Source organism: Typopeltis vanoorti, chromosome 8, assembly GCF_054136105.1.
Source record: "Typopeltis vanoorti isolate ZY-2024b chromosome 8, IOZ_Tvanoo_1.0, whole genome shotgun sequence".
Classification (NCBI taxonomy): Eukaryota; Metazoa; Arthropoda; class Arachnida; order Uropygi; family Thelyphonidae; genus Typopeltis; species Typopeltis vanoorti.
Genome location: NC_143556.1, coordinates 115,973,153 through 115,996,065, shown reverse-complemented (window position 1 = coordinate 115,996,065; position 22,913 = coordinate 115,973,153). Strand labels below are relative to the sequence as shown.

At 35.7% G+C, this 22,913-nt stretch overlaps 1 protein-coding gene across 1 annotated transcript in view; it reads right to left on the bottom strand.

Annotated features, from left to right (window-relative positions):
* LOC150104300 (uncharacterized) overlaps positions 1 to 22,913 on the bottom strand; it is a 346,794-nt gene that overhangs the window by 11,096 nt on the left and 312,785 nt on the right. Inside the window, exon 13 of the mRNA XM_090396282.1 lies at positions 10,720 to 10,840. Coding sequence (XP_090252408.1) covers positions 10,720 to 10,840 — 121 coding nt within the window. The remainder of the gene's footprint in view (positions 1 to 10,719; positions 10,841 to 22,913) is intronic.

Below are 22,913 nucleotides of genomic sequence, written 5' to 3'. Positions count from 1 at the left end.
CAAAAAAGTTAAAAGATTTTAGTTCACTCTTTACCTTCTGGTGTCAATGGGACGTCAGCCAGGTCACCCCAACTCCCCACCGCGTTCCAACACACGGCAGTAGCCTCCCCAGCAAACAGTCGGAAATCACGATTCACAAGCCCAAGGCTTGTGAATCGTGATCAGTAATCAAAGGAATTATTGAAAAAATTCTGAAAAAAAGAATTGCTGAAAAGATTACTTCCAGGAATTAGAAGTAATCAAAAAAATGATTTTTTTGATTACTTCTAATTCCTGGTTTAAAGATTCTTCAGAGGAACAGAATTTGTGCGCTCTGGAAACTAGTGCCAGATTTAAAATTAAACTGCAGAAATTTGACCTCTCTCAACACGGAATTGAAAATCCAACCCATAAGATCCATTGGGGAAAAGTCTAAACTTTTACATAGATCTTTATATAAACATGAACGTTTATACAAAGAAAGTTCTGAAGCCCTACTACGCAGACCAAACTTAAAACAACAACGTTCTTACTATTCCTAAAGTATGGGAAATTGTCATACAAAAAAATTGTGTTAAATAATTTTTTTTTTTTTTTTTTTTTACTTCTGTAACACGTTACGCACGTTTAATGAGATTCTATTGTAATCATGCGCCCTAACTGTATGTTATTCCTATTATTGTTTTAAACTACTGTACTGATGGTGTCCTAAAATAGTTAGGATGAAATATTTACAATTAAATAATTTTCACTGTGGTTAATACGTGTGTTTCTTTTAATTATGATCGCGTCACAGGTTTCGTTGTTTAAAAAAGTTTTATTCCTTCACGGGGAAATGACAGCACAGAAGACAAACTTACTAGGAAAACTGCAATTAAAACAGGGTAAGCTACGAGCTAGAATCTCTTTTTTAAAAAAAAGCCAGACGCAATAATCTTATTCCAACCTTTGCAAAACTGAAGGAAGCCTTAAAATCTCCAGGTGCCCATAAAATCTATCAAAAAGCAAGTCATTCCTTACTACTCAATCAGTTACGAGTTTCTAAGCATGAATTAGCAACAAACAATTTAAATATTACAGAACTAGAAACAGACTTGTCAAATACATTAAATCAAGAATTGCTACAATTAATTATAACTGTCTCAAAGAATTCAGGAAAAAAAGTTTTTGATAAAAGCAGTAGTGCTCTACATATTTAATACCTTAATCTATTAAATCGATCACTAACAAATTACCAACGGAAAAATGGGTAGTCGATTTATCTAACCGTTCCACTAACAAAAGATGAATTAAATGTTCTAGCAAGAGGCCATAAATTTGCGATTTCACCAAAATGTTTCCCATATTTAGACTTCATACATAATATAGAAAGAAACGTCAACCATCTCTCCAGTATTGAAGCCAACAGACTTCGATTTGCAATAGCTAAAGTGATCTACAATGCCAAACCTTCAGAATTAAATATCCCACCATCAGAATTGAAAGCTATTATTTCCTTAAAATGTAATAAAAACACATAATCATTACCAGAGCTGATAAAGGAAATATCACTGTGGTTCTTGATACAAACTCATATGACCGAAAAATGAATTTACTTCTTCGAGATCGTAATACTTACGCCAAATTGCATTATGATCCTACAAAACATCAACTCAGAAAATTAAATAAGCTACTTAATGAAACTTCCTCCTTAGATGAAGATACAATCAAAAAACTTAAGACATACCATGCAAGACCTCCTTAGAATTTATGGCTTACCTAAGCTACACAAAACTAATGTTCCACTTAGACCCGTCGTAGACTGTATCAGCAGGCCAACTTACAAGTTATCAAGATTCTTATCTAACCTTCTCCGCCCTCACATAGGCCACTCAGTCTCTTCAATCAAAAATTCTACTGAGTTTCACACAAAAATTAAAAACATTCAACTATCAAAAACAGACTTGTTAATCAGCTTCGACATTGTCTCCTTCTTCACAAACATTCCCCATAAAGAAACAATAGAATTACTAACTCAAAAATTTCCGTCTGATATAGTTGAATTGTTCAAGTTTGTTATTGCATCAGGTTACTTCACCTGGAAAGGTCAAATTTACAAGCAAGAAGAAGGAACAGCAATGGGATCTTTATCACCAAACCTAGCAAACTTGTTTCTAGAACACCTTGAGGAAAAAATATTCACTTTTGAACCCAAACCAAAAATTTGGTTAAGATATGTTGATGACGTATTTGCAGTCTGGGATCATCCCGAACATGAATTACAACTGTTTCTAGATAAAATTAACCTTCTTCATCATCACATCAACTTTACATTAGAAAAGAATCCCCACAGGGTATCTCCTTTTTGGATTTGCACATCCAAAGAAAAGAAGACGGTTCCATCGCCACGTCTGTCTTTCGCAAGCCTACATTCTCAGGTCGCTACATTCACAATTCTTCCGCTCATCATCCATCTCAGAAATCTGGCATTATTAAATCACTAGTTTCCAGAGCACACAAATTCTGCTCCTCTGAAGAATCTTTAAACCAGGAATTAGAAGTAATCAAAAATGCAGCCATCCTAAATGGATATAATCCTAAAACAAGTCAAAAAATCATCAGTCACTTCTCCACACATCAAACCAGACAGGAAGAAGTCCATAGGATTCCCATACCTTACATCAAAGGCATCTCCGAACGTCTTTCTAAAATTATGAAGAAATACAATTTTGCCACTACTTACAAACCTATCAACCAAATTTACAACTTGTTACCTTCTCCTAAGGACAAACTCTCACTGATGTTGCCTGGCGTTTATGAGATTCCATGCTCATGCAAATTGTCTTACTTTGGACAGACAGGTAGGTCTGTTCAGAAACGCATCTCGGAACATCAAGACCACATTCATCTTTTTAAACCGCAGAAATCTGGCCTCTCTCAACATGGAATTGAAAATCCAAACCATAGGATCCATTGGGAAAAGTCTAAACTTTTACATAGATCTTTATATAAACATGAACGTTTATACAAAGAAAGTTCTGAAGCCCTACTACACAGACCAAAGTTAAACCGCAACGACGTTCTTACTATTCTTAAAGTATGGGAAATTGTCATACAAAATTGTGTTAAATATTTTTTTTTTACTTCTGTAACATGTTACGCACTAATGAGATTCTATTGTAATCATGTGCCCTAACTGTATGTTATTCCTATTATTTTTTTAAACTACTGTATTGATGATGTCCTAAGATACTTAGGATGAAATATTTACAATTAAATAATTTTCACTGTGTGTTCTTTTAATTATGATCACACCACAGGTTTTGTTATTTAAAAAAAAAAAAAAAAAAAATTCATAATACGTCTGTTACTAATTTTCATCTTGTTTAGTTCTAGCTTCTATCTCTTTGTTTTTTCTCTCTTCTTTCTTTGGCATTCACCCACTCTTTATACACACCATCTAAATTAATTGAATTTCCATATAATTGGTAACTTTTCACTCTCATTAGCATATCCAAATGAAACGGTTTCTAAGTTGGTTTTTTATTTGATTCGTTAGACCTAAAACCTCGCTCACAGTCTGTGCTAGATGCAAGGAAGATGCTTTTCTTGATAAAACTGTTTAATAGCTAACACTATGGAGGAGGCATCACAACTGAATTATTCTGCCAAAATGTTTTATATTCATTACAATCTTCGTTACAAGCAGTTCGTTTTTGCTTCCTTTGAATTTGACATGGTGCATCAGTTTTTTGCAATTTTGTTATTTGAAGAATAACACTATGGAGGAGGCATCACAACTGAATTATTCTGCCAAAATGTTTTATATTCATTACAATCTTCGTTACAAGCAGTTCGTTTTTGCTTCCTTTGAATTTGACATGGTGCATCAGTTTTTTGCAATTTTGTTATTTGAAGAATGTTTTTTATTGTTTTTATAAATTTACAAATGTATACTATTCACTGAATAACTTGGCAAGGCAAAAGCTGAACCAACACTAAACATTGCCAAGGGCAACACAAGAGCTAAAAGATATGCCTAGAGGCTAGATTTAATTAACTTGGTTGTATCTCAATGCATGTACATGTTATTATTTAGTCTACTATTTTAAAATTCCTTTTAAAAATTAGAGAATTTTGAAACACTACAATATTTTTAATTGTACTTTAATTTAAGTTTTTAAAAGTATTTAATTATTTTTATTAAATTTATGAAACCATTGTTTTAATTCTCATGATCTTAAACTAATTTGATCAGCCAATCACGTTTGGGAATTTTCCATGAGTCAGGCCTGAGATGTAAACAAACCACACGCCATTCTATATGCTACTTAAAAATTACACATTCAAGCCACACCCCTTTCACTTTGCCATCAAATCGCTAGCCTCAAATAGGGTTACTGTTAATAATTTATAAGTTTTGTGCAACTTCGAGAATGTAATAATCCAAAGATATCCAGCAGGACCAAAATCTTCCAAACATGACAACAGTCATCACAGCCTCATTGGCAAACATGCTCCAAGACTTCAGTAAGTCAAACCCTTCACCAAACTCCACAAAAAGATTTCTAAAAGAAACTCAAACCATATTTTCAATGCTTGTTAATGAATAAAACTAGATTACTCCCAGACTCACTACAGATCACTGCTTGGAATGCCAATGGCCTAAAAAACAAGACACTGGAGCTTCAAGAATTCTCTCACAGATACAACCCCGACATCATCCTAATTAATGAGACTCATCTAAGACCTGCAGACCATCCAAAACTGAGAGGCTACACACTATATAGAAATGACTGACTGGACTACAGAAGTGGTGGTACAGCCATATTTATCAGGAACTGCATCAGGCACAATGGCATACTCACCCCCCCAACCTAGAACTCATCGGTGTCGAAGTCCACACAAATTCAACTGGAAGACTTAAAATCTACACTGCCTACAACTCCCCTGCTAAGACCCTGCTATTTTCTGACTTGGATACTGTACTAGGCACAAACGAATCCATCATCGTCGTGGGGACTTAAACTCCAAACATCCCTCCTGGAACAGCAAAACCACAAATAAAAATGGCTGTATCCTCTTCAACTACACAGGATTAAATAACGCTGTCATAACAGGACCCACTGAACCAACCCACCACAGCCCAACCGGCACAGCCGACATCCTAGACATTGCCATTCTACACAACATCAAATACCAGCACAGCATTCAAGCACTGAATGAATTATCATCAGACCACAACCCAATCCTACTTCACTTAGGGAACAAAGACCAGTCACCTCCCCCCCAAACATCCACCATATAAAAGCCAAGGAAGAAATAGACACGGCAATAAAGAACCTCACCAATCAAATCAATAAAGCCATAACAGCAGCCACAGTATCCACGATTACCCACAAACAAAATCGTCTCCCGGAAGAAATCATGGACTTAATAAGGGGAAAAAACAGACAAAGAAAAAGATATCACAACACTCGTGCTCCCCAGGACAAAACAGCCCTCAAGAGATTAAACAAATCTGTCCGAGAAGCTCTCCAGAACCACAGGAACCAACAATGGGACAACAAGCTCACCTCCATCTCCACAGCAGATCATTCTATATGGAAATTCCTAAACAATCTCAGGAACAAGAACAAATCCCTCCCCCCTCTGCAAGCAGAACAGCACCTTGCATACACAGATGCTGACAAAGCCGAAGCCATAGCAAGAAACCTAGAGAAACAATGCAGTCCTGCATATGAGAACCTAAACATCAGCCATGTATACAAGATCCATCGTAAAGTCAGGTTAACAGTAAATCATCCCGATGTCAATCCAAGTCCTATAATGCCTACCAAAATAATCAGCATCATCAACCATCTCAAGATCAAAAAAGCCCCAGGTCCTGACGGCATCACTAACCAAGTCATCAAGGCACTACCACGCAAAGCCATAGCACATCTGGCAAACATCATAAACTCCATCCTCAAATGGCAGCACTTTCCCCAGTCATGGAAAATAGCTGACATCATCCCAATTCACAAACCAGGCAAAGACCCACACCTGCCTAAAAATTACCGTCCCATCAGCCTGCTATCCGATTTAAGGAAAATAGCTGAGAAAATCATCCTCATCAGACTCCAAGATCATGTCAACCAATGAAATATCATTCCAGAAGAACAATTTGGCTTCCATCAAAATCACAGCACCACCTATCAAATCCATAGACTGGTAGAATACATCACCACAGGATTTAATTGAAATCAACACACTGGAGCTGTCTTCCTAGACATCTCAAAGGCCTTCGATAAGATCTGGCACTAAGGCCTCCTCTACAAACTTATCATCGCTAACCTTCCACTAAACATGATACACCTGATCAAATCATACCTCTTCAACAGGAGGATGCAAGTCAAAATCAATGAAACAGTCTCAACCCAACGGAAAATCCTCGCTGGAGTTCCTCAAGGATCACTGCTAGCCCCAATCCTGTTCAACATCTATATGACAGACATCCCTCAAAATCCTCTCACATCCACCATTGCCCTTTATGCAGATGACACGGCTATTCTAGCCAGATCTCGCCAACCACATCTTGTTACCAAAAAACTACAAGACACCATCCTAAATCTAGAAAAATGGTTTAAAGACTGGCGACTATAATTAACCCCCCAGAAAAGCAAAACGATACTCTTCACAAGAAGACAAGCATCCCCCAAAGGAGAAATCACCCTGTTCAACTCTAAAATTCCCTGGAAAACTGAAGCAAAATACCTCGGAATACTTCTCGATAAGCGATTATGCTTCAACAGCCACATCAAGAGCACATGCACCAAAGCTTCAAAAGTTATCGCCCAGCTATACCCCTTGATCAACAGACACAGCAAACTAAGCTCAAGAAATAAAATTCTACTATACAAGACAGTGATCCGTCCCACAGTTATATACGCCTCCCCAGCCTGGAGCCATATCTCCAAGACAAACATCCTCAAGCTACAAAGACTACAGAACAAATGCCTGCAAATGATTCTGGACGTCCCGTGGTTCATCAGGAACGCCCAGATCCACCGGGACATAAATATCCCCTACATCTCTCCACTACTACGCTCCCTAGCAGAGAAATTCTTTATGAAGACATCTACGCATCCAAACCAACTAATATAGCAAGCCAGAAACTATGACGGTAATGACCACTGGAAACATAAAAGACCGAAAGCCATCCTAACACTCAACGACGAATAACCACTTCTGCCCACTCAGGGTGAGCTAAAATAGCTCACAAATCTCTCCCATCACTGCTCCCGAAACAGACAACAAGGAATATGAAAAGCATCAAGCTTCACCCTCTTCGCCATATATGTCCTGCGTCCTGTGAGAATGTAATAAAAAATGTGAGGTTATATGAGCATTGCCAAGTTACCGTATTTTTAAAGAATTTATAGGTTAATGTTTAGGTGGAATTCTTTAATTAATAAATTTTAATTTCATCTTGAAAATCTAGTGTGTGCATATTTTTTGCTTTGAACATTGCTAATAGGACAGTATTAAACATTGGTTTTTGCTCCATCTTTGTACAACAGAACATTCATACATTCAAGTTATGCATATATATGCCAATTTGACTGAACTTCCTTTAGCACACATGCTGATACCTCTCCCCTTTGACGAATTCTTATCCAGGTCACATAACAGCTCTTCAACCTCCTTCTCATGCACTCTAACTTTTCATCCAATGTAGTAGCACTGTGTACAACATTACGTATACCTAGTTGATATGTAATTGCAATGTTGATATATCTTAGCAAAGTGAGCACGCGTTAATTGAACAATCTTCTCAATTTCTGGGTACCATCTGCATTCAGTAAAGTTATTCTTCCACATTCATTCTTTCTTTTACTTGCAGCATAACAATAAAATTAATTTTTTTTTTACTCCAATTTAGTTTTCTACACAATATTCTTAATTTTTCTGAGTTGTTTTGAAGTTCAGCATGTAACCTGTCCAATTGGAACATCTGTATAGTTAGCTACTTCCAAGGAAATTATGGCATGATCACTATTACCAGCTAGTGGTAAAATAGTCACCTTCTTAACTGAGACCACTCTTGATGCTAAGATCAAATTTAACACTCTTTAACTTTGAGTTCCTTTCTTCTGATTAAATATAATTATGAATATAAACTAGCATCTAAGCCTAAATACCCATTTGCCAAGAACTTCCAGACATACTTCCCTAGCACAATTAATGTATTATTTTAGACTGACATTAGATCTCTATTGGTTCTTGATTTTAAATTCTTTCATTGTTTCTCCAATAACAGTATGTAATTGAGTTAACAGTTCACCTTGGAAAGTTACTGAAAAGTACTATAATAGTGATATAAATTGAATATTTTATTATGGAATATTTGTGCTAATGTACATCAAGAAAAATAAATGATTACCCTTGTTATATTTTTCATTAACAGTAAAACCTACCTCATAAGTATATTGAAGATAAAAAGTTATCTATTCTTCTAATGTTATTAGCTAATCTAATAATACGGGCTGTAGGTTGGATGTGAAAATAGTAGCCAAACATAAGAATAATGAATATAAGATATTTAAAACACCCAAAAAACCCAAGATGACCAATATAAAGGGGGATTAATAAAACATACTTAAAACTTAGAACTGTATAAGATAAGCATCTTTAAAAAAAAAAATATTTAAAAAAAAAACACGAAATACTGGAAAAATTATAGTGGGTGACTTGTTTCAAACATTGTGTTATCTTCAGTGAAAAAGTCAATGAAAGGCGGCAGAGCTCCGTAAATAATTTCAGAATAATGAAAGTCTGGCTTTGGCAAAGGTGCCCAGGGAATGGAAGGAAGGTAAGATAGTGCCATTGCATAAGGGTGGTAACAGACTGGAAGTGTCTAATTATAGGCCAGTCTGTGTGTCATCAGTAGTTGTTAAGATCTTGGAGAAAGTAGCGAGGGACCGTATACAGCATTGGGCAGATGAGGGTAATGTTATCTGTGAGAGTCAACATGGATTTGTGAAAGGGCGCTCTTGTTTTAGCAATATGCTAGCCTTTTATAATAAAGTTACAAGAACATTAGATGAGGGAAAGGCATATATTGCAATTTTCTTAGACTTGGCAAAGACATTTGACAGGGTGCCACATGATAAGCTGATATTTAAGTTGCAGCACATGTGTCTGGATGTCAGATTGGTCAACTGGATTCAGGATTGGCTGTCTGATAGGTATCAGAGAGTTGTGTATGGTGGAGCAGTTTCAAGAGGCAAAGGGTTACAAGTGGGGTCCCACAGGGCTCAGTACTACGACCTATATTGTTTAACCTTTATATCAATGACATAGCCAGTGGATTGCAGGGGAATATTCAGTTGTTTGCAGATGATGGGAAGCTGGGAAGGATTATTAGTAATAGTGCAGATGTGGTAGCCCTGCAAGAGGATTTAAATAAGCTAGATAGATGGGCAAATGAATGGGGGTGTCAGTTTAATGCAGCAAAATGTAAGGTCTTGAGGTTTGGGAAACATCGATGGGATGCTGCATACTCTATGGGAGGAGTTATACTGGAGGAAGTAGAGGAGACAAGAGATCTGGGGTTGATGATTGATAGAAACCTGAAGTTTAGGGGACATATTGCAAAGGTGGTAAAGGTAACACAGAGGATTGCTGCAATTATGAGAAGGACACTGACCTGCAGAGATAAGAGGGTTATCATTCCGTTGTATAAGTATCTGGTCCCCAGGATTTGAAGGGGATAAATTAACTGTGGAAAGGATACAAAGATGGATGACAAAGATGGTTTCAGGACTGTACAAGGATAGTAATGAGGATAGGCTGAGGGAATGTGGACTGCAGAGTTTGATGAATAGAAGAAGGAGAGGTGATATGATTGAGACTTTTAAACTGTTGAGCGGTGGTTACAGGGTTGACACTGGGGAGTTCTTTCGCTTGGTTGAACAGTGGGAAGGAGTGATGACAAGAGGCCATCCCTGGAAGTTACGAAAAGAAACTGTGAGCAAGAGGGTAAGAAGTGGTTTCTTTGCGTGGAGGGTGGTTGAACCGTGGAATGCATTGCCTGATGGAGTGGTGGGAGCGAGAACGGTCAATGAATTTAAAGAGTGGTATGATAGACTGTGTTTCTTAGGGGGGACCTCCCCTCAATGAGTATTGACAGACTTTATGTTCTTAGGTAGGACCTCCCACGAAGAGTCTTTTGACTCCATGGAGGCCTGAATAATAATAATAATAATAATAAATTAAGGGGATTTTTACGAAATTAATAGTGAGGAGATAATTTCAGAGTTGAAGTACAGAAGGCTATTTCATGAAAATCATATGAAAGTTGAGTATTTTTTTTTTACTCAGAGCTTAGCAAGTGGAAAGGATTGCCAAAGGAGGTCGTGAGCATATAGAGTGAATGAGTTTAAGCTGTTATATGATGTGATTCTAGTTATGGTGAATCTTCAATGAAGCTTGCAACTTCAAGGAGATATAACATAAAAATACTATAAATTACATTATTCACCAAAGATTAAGCTAGTTCCTTGAGTTGGTACAAGAATGCTTCAAAGCCTAAAGTAATCACCTTTTAAATAAAGTAACAAAAATTAAGGCAAACATATTTCCATTCATGTTTTCCATGTGGAAAACATTTTTGTAAAAGAACTTGGTTCAGTAATCAATAGTTTTTAAACATTTTGGATGTAAGCTAATGCAAAATGTAATATTTCTAACAGTGATTCAGTATGAAACATAGTTTACCTTTCTCACAATATGGAAGAGCATCTTCCAAGTAGAATGAGTTATTTCCAAAAGGCTTCTTACAATAAGTGCAAATAAAACAGTCGGGATGCCACTGCTTATCCAAAGCAATTAAACAATCCTGAAAGAAAAAGAAACTTATTTTCAATCACAAAATTAACTCCACTCACCTGCATCTCAAGAGATGTTGATAATTTAAAGCTTAAAAGAAAAGCATTTATACAATAAATGCTTATTTTAATCATGATATAGGACCTTGGCTCTTTCAGGTATAAGATGGAAATTTCCACGTTACACCAAGTTTTTATGATATCAATAGTTTTAATGTTTCTGTAAGCAGCTTCTCCATCATGCTCCTGTAATCTCCTTGGTTACAATTGTATGAACCAAAAGCTGTGAAAATAAATGATACAGACAAATAAAAATTCATATTCGAATTTTTATTATATATGAATCCATTATATTATATATATGAATCCATTAGATAACAAGAATGATTTTTCAGTTAGACTAGAAACATGGGACATGCAATATGATAACTTTTGATTCTTGTAACTCTGTGTCAGAAAGCATATCAACCTCTACTACTTCATGTCCTATATAACTGTTATATACAATGTATGGAATTTGTCTCATGCCAGAGTATTCAGAATGAATTTCTCCTGAATTTATTCCAATTGCATTTATTCTAGTCAATGCCACACTTGCAAGAAACTTCACAGACACCTGCTCTCTTCATTCATGCATGCATGCAGAGGTTTGGGAAACAAAGTCCAGTCCTTAGTAAGCATATTAACTAAGGCAAGACATACCCTTTACAAAACCATGTTGCCCCCTATAAAGTTTCATATTCCTGTCCATCCAGTCTCGAATTATCTTTTATCAACCTCTACAATACCTTAACTACCACCAGGGCCGCACCGTGCAGTTGTGCAGATTGTGCCCCGCACAAGGGCGCTTGAAGATGAGGGACGCCATTTCACCATGGGAAATAATAAAAAATATATGTATAAATTTTCTTATTCTTGAATTATATCGTACTATATAAATTACACAATTACAAATTATAGTTAATGCAATAAAAATGAAATTTAAAAGCAGTCATATTATTATGAATTCTTAATAATCTAACAATATTTTTAACTTAATACATCACCAATTTAGTGGAAAATATTAGTTTAAGACAGATCGTGAATTCATTCTTATGCTGTGCGGCAACTCGTATAGTAAATAACTTCATCACTGCAACCTTAGTATTTACATCTGGGTCTACCTACTCACTGATGAGACCTCAATAAAGGTCGAAACCGGTCTGGGTAGTGACCTCCCATAATGTATAACAGCATACATCTCTTAGGAGATGTGTTTTACATTTATGGGAAAATACTAAGGATAGTGATTGGAGCTTACTCCACCTTTACTACGAGTTTCTCCAGCTTGCACTACCTGTTAGCTTATGCCTGGACTCGCCGAACCTTTATCCTTTGTGGATGTGTGATTGTGACTGAAATAATGTTCTGCAAATTTGGAAGGTAAGAAACTAACATAATTGATTTTTTTTTTTGACAGTAGGCATTTGGTAAGACTAAAATAAAAAGGGCGGTAAAATTTACCAGCCAAAATAAATTTTGATTTTAATTGAGCCTCTAGTTTTCACAAAAAATGTTTATAACATTTAAAAAAAAATTGTAAATTACTGTTATTTTTATTGCCATTTAAAATTAATATCACTGAAATTTACCGGGCTCTTTTTGATATTACAGAAGATGAAACCAAAGATATCAATTCTAGAGTTCAGGCAGACAACTTAATTTCAAAGATTTATTTGTTAAATTTATTTACACTATTCATGTTTGGTATGAAATCTTAAGTCTCGTAAAACTTCAAGCAAAATAATGGAGAATCCGACATTTGATATAGGAAAAATTACAGAAAATCTTGATTATATTATATTATACAAGAATTAAATACTCACCGAACAGACCAATATTTTGAAAATATTATTAGAACTGCAAAAGAAGTAGCAAACGATCTTAATATTGATCCTATTTTTCAAGACATTCGCAAAATAACAAAAACATAAATATTTGGTTACGAAGCATCAGATGAGACAATGCATGATCCTAAAGAAAATTATAAAATAAATTTTTTCTTCGCGATTTTAGACACGACAATAACTTCAGTGATGAAAGATTCATACTCTTAAAACAACATAGCGAGGACTTCCAAGTTATAAGAGACATTAGTAAATTAAAAGATTGGAGCAATGAAGATTTAATGAAACATTGTAAAGATTTGTACTTAAAACTGAGCGACAAACAAGATTCCGACAATCGCAATATTGATGGTATGACTTTATTTGAGGAATTAAAAACTGCAATGTTTTATTAAAAAAGAGTCGGCTCCTCAGGATGTTTTAAATTATATATACGAAAATAAATTAACCGGCACGTTTCTGAATACTGTGATTGTGATGCGTATTTATTGAACATTACCAATATCCATAGCATCAGGGGAAAGAAGTTTTTCAAAACTGAAATTAATAAAAAATTATTTGCGGTCAACAATGTCTGGAGAGTGTCTAACGGATTTATCAATTATATCAATTGAAAATAATATTATGGATTCATTAGACATTAAAGATATTATTTAAAATTTTGTGGCAGCTAAAGCAAGACGGATAAATATGTAAAATAAATGTACATTTATCCTAATTTTTATATAGTTAAAAGCATATATCAAAATTATCTTTGTTATGTAATAATATTTCTTTTTATATTAAAATAAAAGTAATTTTTGTTTATATATATATTTTTTTTATGAAGAATTGAATGACTAGAACCAAGATTTAAGTAAAAAGGTTTTAATATAAAAACACTAGTTTTGGCCTGTAACAGCAGGTGACATTATAAAAGAAAGAAAAAACACAACACTGAAGGTTAAAAGACTATGAACAACATAGAGAGTCTCTATACATAATTAGCATGAAAATGTTGTTCATAGTCTTTTAACCTTCAGTGTTTAGTGTTTTTTCTTTCTTTTATAATGTCACCTGATGAAGACTGTTACAGGCCGAAACTAGTAGTGTTTTTATATTAAAACCTTTTTACTTAAATCTCAGTTCTAGTCATTCAATTCTTCATAAAAATATGTATGTTAACAGAGTTAATGATCATTCTTTCATATATATATATATATATATATATATATAAAAGCCAAAATTTGAAATGTTTTTATGTCATGTTTTTTGTCTCTTCATTGTTTGAAACTTACCAGCCCGGAACTCAGGAGGTTGGGCAGAGCCCCGTAGTGTGTGTGTATATATATATGTATATATATATATTTTTTTTCTGTTGTATTTAAATATTAACGAAATAAACATTTTTGAAAATTTTTATTATTAAAAATTCCTTATTAATGAATTTTAGTGATTACGATGTTCTACTATTGTTATATATGCGTATAAACTTTTGTACTTTTAAAAAAGAAAAATTTTTCATGGAAACTTATTTTATGGGGGCACTGAAAACGTTTTGCACAAGTGTGTGCCTACTACCCATGGCGTGGCACTGACTACCACACATGAGATACTGATTGACCTATAATTTGCTACTACTGTAATTTTGCCCTCTTTTCTCTCCATTAACCTTCCCAGAACTGAGTCTTAAATTAAACAACTTGGTCATAGGAGTAGCTAATTCTCTCACATGGCCTGATATACCATCTAATCCCATTGCAGTGTCACAATAAGAACCAAAAGAAGAATGGTCACAGGAAGGGAAGATGAAATTTATAGCAGCTGATAATTATCTGAGACAGTATGTAATGGAAGGGACACAAACAGTGGCAGATTTAGACACAGGCGGAGGAGATGGCCGCCTCGAGCCCCGCAAGGCTAGGGGCCCCAGCCTGCACTACATATATATTTTTTTAGTAAAAATTTAAAAAACTAATATTCCATTTTGTTTCAATTTTGTCTTAATTCTCGGAACTACTGTCTGTACTGTTGTTTAATTGCAACTATATAATAAAATAAATTCTATTTTCATTTTTGTTTTCCAAATCGACCACTTCAAATAAAGGCGGTGTAAATTGTTAAGGAACCAATGAAATTCTTGTAACCTTCAGTATCCTTTATCCTTTGTTATGGTTCGGATGTTGTAATTGTATTTATAAAATAATTGTTTTGAATATATATGCATATTTAATATTTTAGCCATGAAACAAATGTACTTGTCGAGGGCAGAGAAAAGAAAACGATGAAAGGAAAAAGAAAATTATCGCTCTCTCAAAAAAACTCCTTGGAAGTTTTTTGACTTCATCTTCATCTAAATTTCAGAGCAACGAAGATCGTCAACCAACACGTGATGAACGAGACGAAAAAGAAGATAGTCTAAAAAATGATAACATAATAGAAAACGCTGAACAAAATGAAGAAAATTCTGCAAAGGAAGATGCCAAATATGACGAAACAACCGACAATGCTGAACTTGAATGAGATGTGCAAGACACATCTCGTTCATGTTCTTGTTCAAGGAAAATGCCAAAGAAGAAAAAAAATGAGGTTCTGATGCAGATCAACATAAACAACCAGATTCCGATAATTTTCCAAAAGATATCGCTTTATGGCCATGCAGAATATCGGAGAAAATGGTAAATTACTTTATAAATAATAAACTATGCAATATCGGAGAGAGAGAGAGAGAATTTAGGGAGTATGAGTGAGAGGTATGGGGGTGCTAGAAGAGGAGAGAATAGAAACAGTACAAGAGAGGGGATGAGAGAGAGGTATGGGAATGCTAGAAGACGAGAGGATGGAAACAGTAGTAGGAGAGACAGAATGAGAGAGGGATATGGAAGTGCTAGAAGTGGAGAAAATGGAAACGGTAGGAGAGAGGGAATGAGAGAGATGTATGGGAATGTTAGAAGAGGAGAGAATGGAAACAGTAGAAGAGAGAGGTATGGGAATGAAAGAAGAAGAGAGAATGGAAACAATAGGAGCGAGGAAATGGTAAGAGGTATAATGTATGGCGACTCAATGATCTGTGGTGTTCAAGATAGGATGCGTGAGGAGTGTTTGCCAGGAGGAACAATAGAAAGGGTGGCTATGGCAATTAAGAGAGGTGAAAGGGTGGATGAGATGATTGTGATAGTAGGAACGAATGACTTGAGTGGTAATGTAAGTCGGGCAGCGAGAGATATGAGATTTTTGCTCGAGACTGTATGGAAGAAGACAGAGAGAGGAAAAATAGCGTGCGTGTTGCCTAGGTATGATAATGATGACCTGAGCAGAAGAGCGGTGATATTGAATGGCATAATAGCGAGAATGTGTGACAAGAGAGGACTGGTATATGTGGATGCTTGGAGTGCGTTTGAGGAAAGAGAGGAATTGTATGCGAGAGACCGTTTACATTTGAATGAGGAAGGACGTAGGCATCTGGAGAGATTGCTGTTCTGAACGAGTCAGTGTGTCCCAGGGAGGATGATAGCAGGGTTGGCCTCTTGTGGGAACAGATACTTGGGAGAAGGGAGACAATGTCAGGTAACACTGAGCCCAGTGGAGTCTAGAAGGGATAATGCTGGGTATAGAAACAATGGCATTTATATGCTGTATACTAATGCCAGGAGTATCCGGAATAAGGGAGAGGAATGGATGGCGCAGATAGCATCAGCCTGGCCAAAAATTATTGCGATCACTGAGACGTGGTTGACAGAAGATGATATAACAACAGGAATTGAAGTCGCTGAGTATAGCATTTTTCATCAGGATAGGAGGGGAAAGCATGGTGGTGGGGTACTGCTTATGATAAGTGATAACCTATGTCATCTAAGAGTGGAGAATTTGGAAGGAAGTGAGACAAATGATTTTGAGAGTGTATGGTGTGAGGTAGAGGTAGGCAAGACAGGATATTTAGTGGGGTGTTGCTACAGACCCAGGAGCACAGAGGATGGGGACCAGGACATGTTTAGACAGCTAAGTTTGGCAAGTGCAAGAAGAATGATTGTTAAGGGAGATTTTAACTTCAGTAGCATAAATTGGAGAGAGGAAGATGCATGTAGCAATAGGGGAATGGAATGTCTAGAATTCTTGAGGGACAAATGTCTTAGGCAACATGTAACAGAGGGAACAAGAGGTTCAAAAGTTTTGGATTTGGTTATAGCATCAGAAGAGTTGATAATAACTGAGTTGACGTCTCTCCCACCAGTTGGAGAGAGTGACCATATGGTGTTGACTTGGAAAATGAATAGACATGCAGGAGTATCAAAGAGACGGGAACTTATGTGGAATTATAAGGCAGGTGATTATAATAGTCTTAGACGTCAACTTTGGGAAGTTTCATGGAGGGAGGAATTGGAAGGCCGGGATATCACTAGTGTGCGGGAAATTGTGAAAGAATATTTGTTATAAGCAATGGTAAGTTGTATACCACAAGTGAAGAAGAGGACGCAATTTGGAGTAAAGTGGATGACAAACAATATTAAACAGGAATTGCATGCGAAAAAGAGGCTATGCAAGAGATATAAGGAGACAGGTGAAGAGATGCATGAGGAATATAAGACACAGGCCAGAAGAGTGACTAGTGTGGTAAGGAAAGCGAAACTGGAATATGAGAGGAGATTGGCCCTAAGATCCAAAGAAAATCCTAGGGAATTTTTTAGCTATGTCGCCAGTAAGAGGAGAAATGACTGTGGAAGAATGATATTGTGGGATAAAAATGGGAATAGAGTGACTGATGCAGAGGACATAGTGGAATTGTTCAATGAACACTTTATTGGAGTATTTCATCCTAGAGGAGTCAGTTTTAATGCTAGAGGGATAGGGCAGGTTCAAGGTTTAGAGGTACAGAAGGAGAGTGTGTTTCAGATACTGAGAACTCTGGATGTCAATAAAGCTTTGGGACTGGATGGTATTTCACCACGAGTTTTGAGAGAATGTGCTAGGGAACTGACAGTGCCTTTAACCTGGCTTTTCAATGAAAGTCTGGCTTTGGCAAAGGTGCCCAGGGAATGGAAGGAAGTTAAGATAGTGCATTGCATAAGGGTGGTAACAGACTGGAAGTGTCTAATTATAGACTCGTCTGTGTGTCATCAGTAGTTGTTAAGATCTTGGAGAAAGTAGTGAGGGACCGTATACAGCATTGGGCAGATGAGGGTAATGTTATCTGTGAGAATCAACATGGATTTGTGAAAGGACGCTCTTGTTTTAGCAATATGCTAACCTTTTATAATAAAGTTACAAGAACATTAGATGAAGGAAAGGCATATACTGCAATTTTCTTAGACTTGGCAAAGGCAGTTGACAGGGTGCCACATGATAAGCTGATATTTAAGTTGCAGCACATGGATCTGGATGTCAGATTGGTCAACTGGATTCAGGATTGGCTGTCTGATAGGTATCAGAGAGTTGTGTATGGTGGAGCAGTTTCCAGGAGGCAGAGGGTTACAAGTGGGGTCCCACAGGGCTCAGTACCAGGACCTATATTGTTTAACCTTTATATCAATGACATAGCCAGTGGATTGCAGGGGAATATGTTTGCAGATGATGCGAAGCTGGGAAGGATTATTAGTAATAGTGCAGATGTGGTAGCCCTGCAAGAGGATTTAAATAAGCTAGATAGATGGGCAAATGAATGGGAGTATCAGTTTAATGCAGCAAAATGTAAGGTCTTGAGGTTTGGGAAACATCGATGGGATGCTGCATACTTTATGGGAGTTATACTGGAGGAAGTAGGGGAGACAAGAGATCTGGGGTTAATGATTGATAGAAACCTGAAGTTTAGGGGACATATGGTGGTGGTGAAGGTAACACAGAGGATTGCTGCTATTATGAGAAGGACACTGACCTGCAGAGATAAGAGGGTTATCATTCCGTTGTATAAGTCTCTGATCAGACCACACTTGGACTATTGTTCTCAGATTTGGTCCCCAGGATTTGAAGTGGATAAATTAACTGTGGATAGGATACATAGACCGATGACAAAGATGGTTTCAGGACTGTACACGGATAGTTATGAGGATTGGCTGAGAGAATGTGGACTGCAGAGTTTGGTGGATAGAAGAAGGAGAGGTGATATGATTGAGACTTTTAAACTGTTGAGAGGTGGTTACAGGGTTGACACTGGGGAGTTCTTTCGCTTGGTTGAACAGCGGGAAGGAGTGATGACAAGAGGCCATCCCTGGAAGTTACGAAAGGAAACTGTGAGCAAGAGGGTAAGGAGTGGTTTCTTTGTGAGGAGGGTGGTTGAGCCGTGGAATGCATTGCCTGATGGAGTGGTTGGAGCGAGAATGGTCAGTGAGTTTAAGGAGTGGTATGATAGACTTTGTGTTTCTCAGGCGGGGACCTCTCCTCGATGAGTCTTGACAGACTTTATGTCTTAGGAAGGACCTCCCTCGTTGAGTCTTTTGACTCCTTGGAGGCCTGAATAATAATATCTTTAAAAGTTGAATATAATAACAGAAATCAGACATACTACAGAAATATTTCAAATGTTCATTTTTACTGTGAAAAAGCAAATGGCACAAAAGAATATTGAGAATGGCTTATTTTTTCAGAATGTAGCAAAATGATTACTGCTATGTTTGCAAACTTTTTACACGTTCTATTACTAAATTTAGTATAGGATACAATGATTGGAAAAATCTTAAACACGCATTGAAAGAACATGAATGCTCTAAAGAACATATTTCCTCAATGTTGATTGTAAAAGAAAGATTGTCGATAACTGGATTTTATTAATTTTGATTTTCATTTGATTAATCAGATTAATAATGAACAAAAATATTGACAAGATTTTTTAAAAAGAATTGTAGCCACAGTAAAGTTGTTAGCAAGTTTGGATTTAGGATTTCGGGGGAACAGAGAAGATGAAAGTGTTGGTGGTGTTAACAAAAGAGGAAATTTTATAACTTGTATAGAATATTTATCACAGTTTGATGAGTTTATCAAAAATCATTTAACAAGATATGATAATATCCGAAGCAGGAAGGTTAATTACTTGTCTCATATGATATGTGATGAATTTATTGCTTTAATGGGGACTGAAGTAAAGGAGAAATTAATTTTGGAAGTTTGAGAAGCTCTGAATTATTCGTTGATCGTTGATTCCACACCTGATGTGAGCCATATAGACCAGTTAATTTTTATATTGAGATATGTAAATAGTAAAGGAGATGTGCTGGAATGGTTTTTTGGTTTTCTGCAATTAAATAACCATTATGCAAAAAATTTAGAGGAACTCGTTTTTAACAATTTAAATGCTACATCTTTAGATATAAAAAATTGTTGTGGCCAAACATACGACAATGCAGCAAATATAATGATCTACAAGCAAGAATTAAGATGTTGAACGAATCAGCAATTTTCATTCCATGTTCTACTCACACACTTAACATTATTGGAAACTCTGCTGTAGAAGCTTGTTCAAAGGCTGTTTATTATTTCGATTTTGTACAGAACGTATATAATTTTTTTTCTAAATCTACGCAACGATGGAATTTAATTATAGACAGTTTTGCCGATACAAATTCCAACCACATTAAAAGAATCAGTGACACAAGATGGTCATCATGAGCTGATGCCGTATCTGCTTTGTGATTAAATTATAAACATATTAAAACTGTTCTTATTAAAATAGGCGAAAATGAACTTGAAAAACCAGATAATAGATTGCAAGCCAAACATTGTCAAAATATTTTGATAAATATGAAATTGCAGTGTTAACAATATTATGGGATAGATTATTGCAAAGAATAAATAACACAACTCTTTCGCTTCAAGAAGTTCAAACACATTTGTTGCAATGTCTAAAATTTTTAAAATCTTTGCACGGAATGATTTTGAAACCATGGAACAAGCAAATCTATTAACTGATGGAACAAATTATGAAATAAACCGGATAAAGAAACAAAAAAGACATTTTGATGAATTAAATACAGCACCAAATAACACAAACAAGACAATTCTAACAGGTCGCAAATTGTTCATCATAGAAACTCATAATATGATTTGTGATAGATTGAATACCGAAATTTCCACCAAAATTAATATGTATTCTAATGTGTTAAGTCATTTTCAATTATTTTTTGATCACGATATGAGGATATGAGTAAAGATGACATAAATTATTGCATTTCTAAATTGGGAAATATATATAAGAATGATATTGAAATTAGCTATTTCATTGATGAAAATATATCATTTCTTAAAATACATAAAAGAAGAAAAAATCACATGTCCATTTCAAATGTACAAAACAATCATTAACGGATTGCAATCAACTTTTCCAAATGTAGAAACAATACAAAAAAATTTTTTAACAATGCCTATTTGTAATGCTTCTGCAGAAAGATCTTTTTCCGTCCTTAAGTGTGTCAAGAATTATTTAAGAAATTCATTGGGGCAAGATCGACTATCAAATTTGTCACTGATGTTTATTGAAAATTCTGTATTACAAGAATTAGAATTTCATTTATTAATTCACAAATCTTCTGCTGCAAAAAGTAGAAAATTGCCACTATAATTTCATAAAATACTTATGTACAAAATACAGACTGTACCTGAATGTGATTATAATATTATCGAATTGTTCCTATAATATGTAATATACAATTAAAGTTACCTACCTATTTTCATATTTATATGTATACAAAACATTTTATATAATTTTTGTTGCGAAGTAATTATTGTTATGTATGTATGTGTATGCATTGTGCAATTATACATAAAATATTAAAAAAAATTTTAATGAATTGTTTGTAACTTAATAATATAAAGGGCCCCGAAAATCGCAAATGCCTCAGGCCCTTTAATGCCTAAATCCGCCACTGGACTTGAAGTTCAAGAGTGGGATCACCCTAAGCACCTACAATTCATCAACCTCTATTCTTCCAACAGTCAATGTCACATATGACACTGCATTAGTTTTTTTCACTTGGTTAGACTATAAATTATATATTTAGTTTAATCCTTTATCCAAGTGTAAGCAAACAAAGTTTGCACCTGAAGTATCTTCAGAACTGGGGAACTCGTGACAAAAGTGGACTGAGTTCTCATCACCTTCCTTAGTAACTTCCAACATCTTTCTCTAATCCAGAGTAATTTAATAATAGGGTGTGACACCTTTTGGCAACTGGCATATGGAAATACAACTTCTGCATTACTTCAATCTTGGTATCACCTCTGGGTCTGGCTTCCGCTGAAGAGACCTCAATAAAGGTCGAAACCTGTCTGGGTAGTGATCCTTCCCATAATGCATAGCATTATACATGTCTGCAAGGAGATGTGCTTTGCATTATGGGATACTAAGGAAAGTGATGAGAACTCAGTCCACCTTTGCCACAAGTTGCCCAGTCCTGAAGATACTTCAGGCGCAAACTTTGTTTGCCTCCCTTTGGGATTTCTTTTGGCCTCATTAGCTAGCTTCCTCTCATAATTAATTTTAGTCTTTCTTACCATACAGGTTATTCTTCTTGCCTGTTCCTTGTACTGGTCATGAGTATGCTGATTGCCTTTTTTATTCATATCTCTTTCATATGCTCCTTTTTCTGCAACTCCTGCTTAATGAAGCTATTCATCAATCTAATTCCTACCTGATTTATCCTCCTGACTCTGGGTCTGATACCGTTTTCTTCAAACATCCCCTTGTCCATCTCTGTGCACTGCCAACATCTCTCCCATCCAAATTCTTTTTTGTACTCTACTTAATCCCTCCCTTCTTTTGTTTCTGCATTGTATGAGATGCCAAGCATCTTACGTTTTGTTCTCTGGAAAACTCCATGTTAAATGCAGTATCTTTCTCATCATGTGGTAATTTTTTCCATTTTCTGTCATTTCATTCTTATTGTCACTCCTACCACATGTGCCATGCAGCTCACAATTGCATTTTCATGCATTCCATCACTTAACTCATTGCTATCATTCTTCTTACTCTCCCTGAATACACTTTTTGACACAAGCTTACCAGTTTGTTCTCTTTCCATAAATCTTTCATTCTACAAAGTAAACACATTTTGCACACACTAGAGCTAACAAAATATCATGCATTTCAAAATCACCCATCATTGTTCTATGCATGGGTGCCATGATATACAATATAGTATAATAAAAATAAAAGCATAAAAACAGGGAAAAACAAATGATCCTTGCCAGCAAACAAACGCTCAAAAAAAAAATAATATAGAAAAAAAAAAAAGAA